Source organism: Dromiciops gliroides, chromosome 4 (assembly GCF_019393635.1).
Source record: "Dromiciops gliroides isolate mDroGli1 chromosome 4, mDroGli1.pri, whole genome shotgun sequence".
Taxonomy (NCBI): domain Eukaryota; kingdom Metazoa; phylum Chordata; class Mammalia; order Microbiotheria; family Microbiotheriidae; genus Dromiciops; species Dromiciops gliroides.
The window spans coordinates 389666396-389678562 of NC_057864.1; the positions used below are offsets into that span (position 1 = coordinate 389666396).

A 12167-nucleotide genomic window follows, 5' to 3' on the forward strand; every position below is an offset into this window, starting at 1 on the left:
TTTTATCAATTTATTTTAGCATATACCAATATATAACTATTGTACACTATTAAAATAGATAAATGGATGTTACATACACCAAAATATTTATAGTGGCACTTTTTGTGGTAAAAGAACTGGAAATAAAGTGGATGCCCATCAATTGGGGAATAAACAAAATGTGGTCCATGGATATAGTGTAATATTTTCATTGTGCTGTTAAGAAATGATGAATTACAGAGAAGCAGCAAGACTGATGCAAAGTGAAATAACCAGAGATAGGAAAACAATCACATCACTACAGTAAAGAACAACAACAAAACAATCAAACTCAATGTTTTAAAATTATATCAAATAAGGTTGACCCATGCAAATTAATAAACCTTCTCCCCCCCCCCCCTTCTTTACCGAAGTAGAGGACACAGGTGTGGAACACTATAGACATCTAATATCAGACTTTGATATTTTGGTTAGTTTTGCAGAACTCTATCTTTTTTTTTTTTTTTGCAGCGCAATGAGGGTTAAGTGACTTGCCCAGGGTCACACAGCTAGTAAGTGTTAAGTGTCTGAGGCCAAATTTGAACTTAGGTCCTCCTGAATCCAGGGCTGGTGCTTTATCCACTGAGCCACCTAGCTGCCCCCTCTAGCTTTTTTTTCTTTTCTTTTTTTTTTTTTGGTGAAGCAATTGGAGTTAAGTGACTTGCCCAAGGTCATACAACTAGTAAGCGTTAAGTGTCTGAGGCCGGATTTGAACTCAGGTACTCCTAACTCCAGGGCCGGTACTCTATTGTTAAGGGCTAAAATTCTAGCTAGTCTGTCTAAAATATCTAATGAGTGGTCACCAATAAATTATAAGCTTTAGCAAGAGTTAGACTTTTAAGCATTTATTAAGGAGAATAAGAATTTGGTAAAGAGAGAAGAAAGGCCTAGATTCCTCTATTTATTAAAGGGAGAGCGTATTTCTAGCTGCCTTCTCCACCAGCATCCCCAGGAAAAGAGCCCGAGACTGAGTGCCAGTCTCTTCCTTCTTCCTCCACTAGCCAGCGTCACTTCCTGATGCCAAAGAAAAGACTCCTGGTCTTGCCCTCAAAGACCTTCGCTTCATGGGTGGAACTCTTCTACAGTAAGTCTCCAGCAGGTGGCGTCATTCCAATCGTTACACTATCCACTGAACCACCTAGCTGCCCCCCTCAGAGGGCAACAGGAAAAGATTGGGCAGGAAATGTAGAGAATAACAAAAGATATTTTCTTTCAATTTCATTATTTTTTGTTATTTAAATTAAAAATTTAGAAAATAAATGAATGCTGAACATGAATTATGTGGAAAAGCAAATTTAACAGGAAAAAGAGGCTGGTTGTAGGAAATTATTTTTATTAACCAACAACAGGCCAATGAACAAACAAAAAAAGCCTCCATCCCATGGAGGAAAGAATATTTGGTTGCTTGCATGACAGATGGTCTACTATTACAGATTGCATTCTAAAAGAGAAATTTCTTTATCTTTTTTCTTATATGGCAGTAAGCCTTTTAAAAAGGGTTAAATCTTCACATACTCAGGTATGCTAGGCAGCACGTTTGACACGTTTGATCTACATTTTTGGAAGTAACATTCCCATCAATGAGATCACAAATCTAAATGAATTTTTGGGTATTGATGTCTCTTGTTTTCACACTACACTTTTTTCTCCTTAACTCTACTCCCTAATCCCACTAAATCATCCCTTATGACAATAAAAAATCAAAGTTAAGTGAAAGCAATCAACAGAGCGATGATTCCTGAAAACGTATTTATACCACAGTCTACATTTATAGTCCCAAACCTCTCTCACCAATTTTCAGGCACCAAGATGGTTTACTTAAATTTTAGTAAAGTATTTGACAAATTCTTTCAGGTTCTTCTTTTGGATAAGGAGAGAGAAGAGCTAGATTCATTAGCTGGATTAGGTTAATGGTCAGACTCCCCAAATTAATTAGTAATGGTTCAATGTCCACTTAGAAGGCCCCAGAGATTTGTTTTTGTTTTTGTGTGGTTTAACATTTTTACTCCTGATTTGGAAAAAGACACAGACATGGATAAAGGCTTTTCAACTTTTCAGATGACAAAAACCTGGGAGGGATAGCTAAAACACTGGAGTACAGAATTAGGATACTATATCAATGGGCTGAATCTAATCAGATGAAATCTAGCTCTAAGTATTAGGAGTTTTTATTTATATAAAGTTTTAAACCTGAGTTCAAAAAGCCAACTTCACAAGTACAAGAGATGGGCAAGCCATCACTAAATATCAGGTCAACTGAAAGAGATCCAAGTGTTTTCACAGACTGAAATTCAATAAAATCAAGAATATGATACGTATCCCTTTCAAAAGGTACTATCATCTTAGGCTATATTAAATGAGACACAGTGTCTAGAGACAGGGAAGTGATAGTACCATGTTACTCTTTGTAGGTCAGACTACAATACATGTTTCTAAGTTCCAGGCACTATGTTAAATACTGCGTGGGCATGCAGTACACACACACACACACACACACACACACACACACACAGTTCCTGCACTCTGGGAGCTTACATTTTAATATATGTATTTCCATATGTATATGTATATATACATATATATGTATGTGTATATATGTATATATATCACATGTATATAAACAAGATATAAAGTAGATGGGATATAACCATAAAAAGGAAGACTAACAGTTGTTGGAAGGTGGGAAGAGGGATCAGGAAAGGTCCCTTTAAGCTTAGAGTGTCTGAAAAGGAATAATGAAGGGGCTAAAGAACATGCTTTATGCAGGCTAGCTAAAAGAAATACAGAAGTTTTACCAAAGAGAAGGTCTGATTTGTGGGGAATGGGGAGTATGAAGAGAAAGCTGTCTACAAATATTTGAAATGCTGTCACCCAAAGAAAGGCTTAGATTTCTTATGCATGAACCAAGATGATGAAAAGAAATAGGTAAAATGGGAAGGTAACAGGCATTTATTAAGTGCCTACTATGAGCCAGGCTTTGTGCTAAGCACTTTACAAATATTACTGCATTTGATTCTGACAACAGCCCTGTGAAGTAGGGGGTTATTATCTTTCATTTAATAGTTAAGGAAACTGAGGCAGACAAAGGCTGTGATTTGCCCAAGCTTTTACCCAGCTAATAAGTGCTGAGACCAAACTTAAACTCGCATCTTTCTGACTCTATGCCCAGCACTCTATCCACTGTGCCACCTAGATGCCTAAAGTAGAGACTACAAAAATTTGTTTCATATAAATAAAAACTCCTAATACTTAGAGCTAGCTTGACTCAGTAAGGGGTTCCCTGTAATTGGAGGTTTTCAAGAAGAGGATAGATGACCACTAATTGGTTACATGGTGGAGAAGATTCTTGTTCAGTTATGAGTTGAAATTATAGGAGTTTTGAGGTCCTTCAATTCTCAGTTTCTGTGACTGTGTCACCTACAATATTTGTTTAAAAAAAAAAAAGTTCAACAGTACAAATCCAAAGAACAGATCCCTAAGACACTCAAGACACACCCTAAGACTAGAACCCAAGGGGGTCATTCAACCATTACTATATTACAAACTATTTATTAGCCAATATTTTCCCATATTGTACATAGGGATAACATGAGAAATGTTGCTTCACCAAACTTGCAGAAGGGCTAATTGTGAAATATAGCCCTAGCCCTCTCTCGCTCCCGCTCCCACTCCCTCCCTCCTTTCTCCCTCCCTCCCTCTCTCTCTCTTTCTCACACACACACACACACACACACACACACACACACACACACACACACACACACACGAAACACAGTTTACAATTTCAACTGAGCATAGCATGATATAATTATTTTGTGTCTTCAAAATTGATTTGTAACTTAGGGTTTAAAATGACTTGAGGCTTCATTTAACTTAATATAAGAATTCTAAGGAAACCAGTACCCACAAAAGCCCTTTCATCCAAAAGAATTCCTACCTGCATACATTTGTGATATCTGCACCTGAATAACCTTCCATATTTTCCGCAATACTTGCAAGGTCAACATCATCAGCCAATTCCAGTTCACGCAGACTTATTCGCAAGAGCTCTTCTCTGCCCTTTGCTAGACAAACATCAGAAAAAAAAATAATAAGCCCTCAACATAAATTAGGTCATTTCTCATACCCTCACACCTATTTTCTAAGGGACCTCCTCTATAATACTTCACCCTCTCATTTAATTGTTCAGTGCAGATAAGTATGCTTATCTACAAGTACCTGCTACTGTTATGCCTTAGTAAAGAGAACCTTCAAAGAACCCTTTCTCCCAATTGATAAATGATCCAATGACACAAACAGCCTTCTAAAGATGAAATCCAAAATATTAATAGCCAAGTGAAAAAACATTCCAACTAATAACCAGAGAAATGTAAATTAAAGCAACTGTGAGGTTCCACTTCATGCTCATGATGAGCAAAGCTGACAAGAAAGGAAGGAAGGAAGGAAGGAAGGAAGGAAGGAAGGAAGGAAGGAAGGAAGGAAGGAGGGAGGGAGGGAAGGGAACAAAAAGAAAGAAAGAGGGAGGGAGGGAGGAAGGAAGAAAGAAAATGACAAATGATGAAAGGGCTGTGGGAAACAGGCACATCAATGTGGGGATTTGTTTTGCTTGACCATGCATATCTATTAAAATGGGTTTTGTATTTCTTTTTTTCCACCAGAGTAGGAATGGGGATGGAGAGATTGGGAGAGATAGAAAATTGATTTTTGTTTACTGAACACCGTGAAGAATATATTGTACTATTTCTCTTAAAAATAAAGTTTACTAATACCCAATTTAAATTTTAAAAGATATGCTACAATTTAAGTAACAATACCTGATGGTAGTGGAATATAAATTCTTTTTTCTAGTCGTCGTCTTAAAGCCTCATCAATATCCCAAGGAAAATTAGTAGCAGCAAGAACCATAACCATTTTGGAAGGGTCATCATTTTCAGAAGCCCCTCCAACACCTAAAAGAACAGAGAGGAGAGAGAAGAAAAGAAGCTGGTTCCATAAGTCATGTTGAAAAATTACAAAAGTAATATTACTACAATGATAATCATTTTTAAAATAATAAGGATTATAAAATATTTGACAGAACAGGGTATTACTTCCTGTACTTTGTTCTTAGTTTAAGACTTTTCCAGCTCCACTCTAATTAAAGCAATTAGAGCTCAGCAATGAACAAAAATACAATATGAAAATACAATATGACAGTTTAGCTTCTTTTGGGGGGGGCGGGGCAATGGGGGTTAAGTGACTTGTCCAGGGTCACACAGCTAGTAAGTGTCAAGTGTCTGAGGCCGGATTTGAACTCAGGTCCTCCTGAAACCAGGGCTAGTGCTTTATCCACTGTGCCACCTAGCTGCCCAGTTTAGCTTCTATTAAATGAAAAAAGGACTCAAATGATTACCAATCATACTAATTAACATTAAAATATGTTTTTCAAAAGTATAGCTTGTCCCATAAAAAAGAAAAATCAGTATCACATGAATCATATTAGCACTGAGAAACAACATGATAGTCAAAGAACATTGGTTTTGTAATCAGAACACCTTATTCTGTTACGAATTGTGTGGCCTTAAATAAACCCTCTAACTTCATTAAATCTCAGTTTCATCATCTATAAAATGTAAGTAATACTGCATGAATTAATTTAATTCAAGGTTGTTCTATTAAATTCAACCAACACTTGCTATTTGTTAGCACTGTCTGGCACAAGACACCCACACCCACACTACACTCGTCCCCACTATGTGAGATAGTAAAGCATTATATAAATGTGAACTATTATAATTTAATATTAAGTGTGAAGGGGCAGCTAGATGGCACAGTGCATAGAGTACCAGCCCTGGAGTCAGGAGTACCTGAGTTCAAATCCGGCCTCAGACACTTAACACTTAATAGCTGTGTGACCCTGGGCAAGTCACTTAACCCCAACTGCCTCACCCCCCCCCAAAAAAAAAGTGTGAAGATGAGGGTTAACCACCACCACATGTATGTTGTAAGGTACCATGTAAAACACAGGCTACGTTGCAGCCCTCTTAAAATACACCAAGAGCTCCCAGTCAGAGTCATCATTGCTACCAATCCCCATGAACAATTCCTGGACTTTTAAAAGTTTGCTACCTTATCAGATTGGCTAAAATGACAAAAAAGGAAGATAATAAATGTTGGAGAGGCTGTGGGAAAATTGGAACACTAATGCATTGTTGGTGGAGCTGTGAGCTGATCCAACCATTCTGGAGAGCAATTTGGAATTATGCCCAAAGGGCGATAAAGCTGTGCATACCCTTTGACCCAGCAATCCCACTTTTAGGTCTTTTGCCCAAAGAAATCATGGAAGGGGGAAAGGGACCCACATGTACAAAAATATTTATAGCTGCTCTTTACGTGGTAGCAAGGAATTGGAAGTTGAGGGGGTGCCCATCAATTGGGGAATGGCTGGACAAGTTGTGGTATATGAATACAATGGAATACTATTGTGCTGTAAGAAATGATGAGCAGGAAGAGTTCAGAGAAACCTGGAGGGTCTTACGTGAGCTGATGATGAGTGAGATGAGCAGAACCAGAAGAACATTGTACACAGTATCATCAACATTGAGTGTTGACCTACTGTGATGGACTATATTCTTCTCACCAATGCAATGGTACAGAAGAGTTCCAGGGAACTCATGATAGAAGAGGATCTCCAAATCCAAGAAAAAAAAAGAAAGAAAGAACTGTGGAGTATAGATGCTGATTGAACCATATTATTTCTTTTGTTTTGGGTGCTGTTGTTTTTTTTTTCTATTTTGAGGTTTTGCATCACTGCTCTGATTCTTTCTCTTGTAACAGGATTAATGCAGAAATAGGATTAATGTTATTATGTGTATATATATGTGTGTGTATATATATATATCTATATGTATATGTATAGATATATATAGATATAACCTATATCAGATTACCTGCTGTCTAGGGGAGGGGGGGAGGGAGGGGAGGGAGGGAGGGAGAAAAATCTGAAATTGTAAAGCATGTATAAACAAAAGTTGAGAACTATCTTTACATGTAAAGGAAAAAATAAAATATCTCACAAAAAAAAAAAAAAAAAAAAAAAGTTTGCTACCTTTGGTCCTTTGAAAAGCCTAAGATTTGAAGAGACAGGAGGGATTAAGTACAGGCAATGTTCCACAAGCTTATCCCCTACTTCTCCCAAAGTAAATTTATTTACCATCCATCTGGACCAGTAGTTCTGCTTTTACCCTTCGGCTTGCTTCATGTTCCTCAGAAGTTCCTCTGCGACTACAAATGGAATCTATTTCATCAATAAATATTGTTGTTGGAGAATAAAATCGAGCCTAAACAAAAAACAGATTAAGATGCCAGGTTATGTTAAAACAGATCGGTAGATAAGTGACCAGCTACAGAAGAGCTAACTAAGCACCTCTTTTTCCAGTAGAAATAATTTTTTTTAATCTGTACCTGTGAATTTCATTGGTATAAGGACCTTCTACCAAAGAAAGGGCCTGTGTCCTTTGAAATAAAATCCAACATTCATTCCACTGTAACACATTAACTACCTAGTTAAAAGTTTTATGATGGGTTATATCTTTTGTTGTTAAGACACTTTCCTCCAAGGAACATTAAGAATAAAGGAAATGGGGCAGCTAGGTGGCGCAGTGGATAGAGCACTGGCCCTGGAGTCATGAGTACCTGAGTTCAAATCCGGCCTCAGACACTTAACACTTACTAGCTGTGTGACCCTGGGCAAGTCACTTAACCCCAATTGCCTCACTAAAAAAATTAAAAAAAAAAATTTAAAAAGAATAAAGGAAATGCCTTTATTAGCTGTTTGACTCTGGGCAAGTCACTTAATACCCTCATTGCCCTGCAAAAAAAACAAAAACAAAAACAAAAAAGACTGCTTTATTATTGGGGGCAGCTAGCTAGCACAGTGGATAAAGCACTGGCACTAGAGTCAGGAGTACCTGAGTTCAAATCTGACCTCAGACACTTGACACTTACTAGCTGTGTGACCCTGAGTAAGTCAACTTAACCCTCATTGCCCCACCAAAAAGAAAAAGAAAAGAAAAAGAACAAATTAAATTACCATTCTTTTCTACTTTATTAAAATAAATAGATATTCCTCCTATTTATGAAGGCAATGGAAAGAACGGGTAAAACTAACATTTAATAATACACAGGTGATTTCTAGGGGTACTTTAAACACACTGCTTTTTGCAAACTGATATGTAGGCAAAAAATATTAAATTCATCTTTAAAGTAATATTATAAGGGGGCAGCTAGGTGGCGCAGTGGATAGAGCACCGGCCCTGGAGTCAGGAGTACCTGAGTTCAAATCCGGCCTCAGACACTTAACACTTACTAGCTGTGTGACCCTGGGCAAGTCACTTAACCCCAATTGCCTCACACACACACACACACACACACACACACACACACACACACACACACACACACACACACACACACACACACAAAAAGTAATATTATAGGCCAGTTCTAATTTCAGACAAATAGTTAACAAAATTTATTTAGTAAAGGTCATCTGGAGCAAGGTAGTCTTGAGACTTAACAGTGTTATCTATCTATCATACAACTCTTGGGGAAAGAAGTGAAGATAAAATAGAGCATAGTAGCTCCTACCAGTCAAATCATGAACAACTTTGAAGACTACAAATGTTATTTTTTTAATCGGCTTAAAAATTTTTTAAGTACTCATCCATTATAAGTTTTAAGCCTAAATAATAACCAGGACTATAAAGGGATGATTAACATCTAAATTATGCTATGCTAGGTTTACTTTTAAGTAAAGACAATTCGTTTAGCCACCTTTTCTAGAAAGTCAGGCCTTGAAGGTAATTACAATAGATATAGCTAAACCACCTGGCACATTTTAAGTCAATGAATTTTTTAAAGTTAGGGTACAATTAAAATGTACTAGAAAAGGCTTCATGGTTTACTAGAGTATATAAAAACAATTTGACTCCTCATTCACCCCTTATCTAATCAATTGTCAGAGTTTGCTGTTTCTATCTCTACAACATTTCTTACATTTGGGCTTCATCTTAGTCTGTGCTTCGTCATTTTTTCCTCAGACTATTTTAATAGTCTAGTCTCCCTACAAGCTGGTACCCACTCCACAAACCTGTTAAAAGTAATTTTCCTAAAGTGCAGGTCTAATAATGTCATACTTCTCTGCCCATTAAACATCAATGTAGGACCTTAATATTTTGAGGGTGAAATGTAAACTCTGGCACTTCTTCACAATCTTTTCATATTTTTATACATTATAACCCTCCACACTCTCTACAATTCAGTCATTTTGACCTCTCTGGGGTTCCTCACACGTGATATTGTACGGCTGCTAAAATTCCAGCTAGTCTGTCGGGCTGTGGCCACCACTGCCCTAAGGCAAGGTGGCGCCCCAATATTTCATCTGGCTGTCTCTCAGGCCTTGGTTTCCTTCAAGACTTGGTTAAGCACTACCTTATACACAAAGCTGTTCTTAACTCCTGTAACTATTAGCTTCTACCTCATATTCATTCTACACACACAGTTAATTAAGACAGTGTCTGACATAAAGCAGGAACCTAACAACTGCTTAATGATTTAGGGCTATCATCTAATAATTCTTAACCTTCAAGGCTTAGGGCATTCAAATTTGATGATTTTCTATCCTATCACAGAAGTCATCCATTCTCCCCTAACAGGAAATTTTATCTCTATAGACTCGGACACTGCTTGAGATTTGAATGCTGTGACATCATGCAATGTTTTCCCAGAAAAGAAACTTACTGTCCTCAATTCAATAAACATTTATTAAACCCTTACTATATCCAAGGCACTGAGGATACAAAAACAAAATGAGAAATAGTCCTTGAGAGAGAAAGACCCCAAAAAAGGTGGGGAGGGGTCCTCAGGAAGGACAGCCCATAAGAAAAAAAGAAGCTAAGGCTTTTAAGAGGCAGATGTGAAACAGAGGGGATTCTAGGCAAAGGGGATAGTCTGTGTAAAAACAGACTACAGGGCTCAATCAGTTTCAGAGCTTTTCCTTACCTTCAAATTTTAGACCTTCTATCTCCCTGTACTGGGAATGTCTAAGACATGGCTACCTAGAAGCTTACTTCTCCTCTCCCTCATTCTGGCTAGTCTATTAAAATTCTACTAGCTAATCTTTTTAGTTAGGTTGGTGGTTAAGTTAGATCATCCACCTGTACTGGTCTCCCATAAGATCTCAGCCCATAAGATCTATACACTATATAGGGTATAGCCTTTGTTCTCTCAATTGAATTTGTCTCTTCCTAATTCTCAAGGCCCTCTCAGGCCAACCCTCAGCCCCCCTCCCCCCCATCTACCCTACTGCTACCTGAAGAAAGATGAGTTGAAAGGTACAAACTAGAACCCATAGAAGGTAAGTTTCTTATGGGCAAATTTTTTGTCTTTGTATTTTTATCACCTGGAACAGTGTCCCAGCACATATCAAGTACTTAATAAACATTTGACTTCTTATCCTAAAACTAATGCATATTACATAAACTGTATCTTTATACCATATTTCAAAAGACAGGTGAGATCTAATAAGCGAGACGACAAATTACAATCCCCCTCCCCAAATCAGACAAGCTGAATCCTCTAACATACCCAAATAATCATGATCACATATGCAATATTGCACTTTAATAACAGCTACTTTACTTCCCTAAGGCAAAGACAGTGTTTTGTTTTGTGGGGCAATGGGGGTTAAGTGACTTGCCCAGGGCCACACAGCTAGTATCAAGTGTCTGAGGCCACATTTGAACTCAGGTCCTCCTGAAACCAGGGTCAGTGTTTTATCCACTGTGCCACCTAGCTGTCCCAAAGACAGTATTTTGAAGGTTTTGTTGTTATTGTTGATTAGTTGTTTTTCAGTCATATCTGATTCGTTATGACGCGAAAAGGGGCTTGCCATTTCCAATCAAGATTAATAATGAAATTTAGGTTGAAAATACTATCAGAATTTGAGGCATTACAGCTTTCTTCTAACTCATATTTTTAAAGGGTAGAAGAATGAAAGAGAAAAAAATAAAGACCTCTAATAAAGGACAAGCAACTTAAGCCAGCAATTGGGTCATTAAACAGAAGGTATTTTGTTAACATGCCCAGTTAAAAAAAAGTGAAACAATCCAATCTCCACAAATGTTCAAGATTCTCACCAAATGAAATTACTCTAATTACGTTGTTGAGATTTGGAATCACTGAAAAAACATGTTTATACAAAAGGAAGACCAAGAATTACTTTAGATTCCAATTCCAAATCATACCGAGTACCAATCCTGAAGGGAGGACAGGGAATAAGTGGGGAATTGTGTTACAAAAACAAGTCTTAGTTGACAGTTTTCAATCTTAGACACCACTGGACTTCAGGCAAATGCTATTCTAGCAAGTCATTCTAGGTTGGAGATAGTTCCAACTCACTTCCTAATCCCTAAAAGAAATATATGAAAAAACACAGGGGAAAAAAGAGGTATAGAATCATTAGAGCTCTCTCAAACATTCACCATTTCGAACAGAAGGCGAACAAGCTTCTCAGACTCTCCTCTGTACTTGGAGGTAAGTGTTGATGAAGAAACATTGAAAAATGTTGTTTTGCATTCAGTAGCTACCGCTTTAGCGAGCAGAGTCTTTCCAGTGCCAGGTGGACCAACCATCAATACTCCCTGTTGGAAATATAATTAAAGAATTAACTTGAACCCATGCAAGGTGGTTTTGTTTAAAGTCACCTGTAAATTCCAAAACAACTCATATGGATACTAAAATGATTAAAAAGGCAAAAGGCTATTTTATCAATTTTATGGAACATGTTCGTTTCCCTTCCCATTCATCATCCCCTGACCAAGAAAGACAAATTTTAAAGAGGACACATTATAGCTACTATATAACATTCAACAATTAACACATTTTGTGCTCAGACAAGTTCAGTTGTCTGAAAGTAGATATCTAACTCCTCTAGTATTTTCTGAGGCCCTGAATTGAGGATCAAATGAGATACTATTTGTAAAAAGTGCTTAGCGTGGAGGCAGCTAGGTGGTACAGTGGATAAAGCACTGGTCTTGGATTCAGGAGGACCTGAGTTCAAATCTGGCCTCAGACACTTGACACTTACTAGCTGTGTGACCCTGGGCAAG

The 12167-nt window shown here is 37.6% G+C and overlaps 1 protein-coding gene across 2 annotated transcripts in view; it reads right to left on the reverse strand.

The window, feature by feature from the left end:
• KATNA1 (katanin catalytic subunit A1) overlaps positions 1-12167 on the reverse strand; it is a 38830-nt gene that overhangs the window by 811 nt on the left and 25852 nt on the right. For both annotated transcript variants that reach the window (XM_043962629.1, XM_043962628.1), the window contains exons 7-10: positions 11541-11699; positions 7211-7337; positions 4833-4967; positions 3956-4082 (exon numbers count right to left, since the gene is read on the reverse strand). In XM_043962629.1, coding sequence (XP_043818564.1) covers positions 3956-4082; positions 4833-4967; positions 7211-7337; positions 11541-11699 — 548 coding nt within the window. The remainder of the gene's footprint in view (positions 1-3955; positions 4083-4832; positions 4968-7210; positions 7338-11540; positions 11700-12167) is intronic.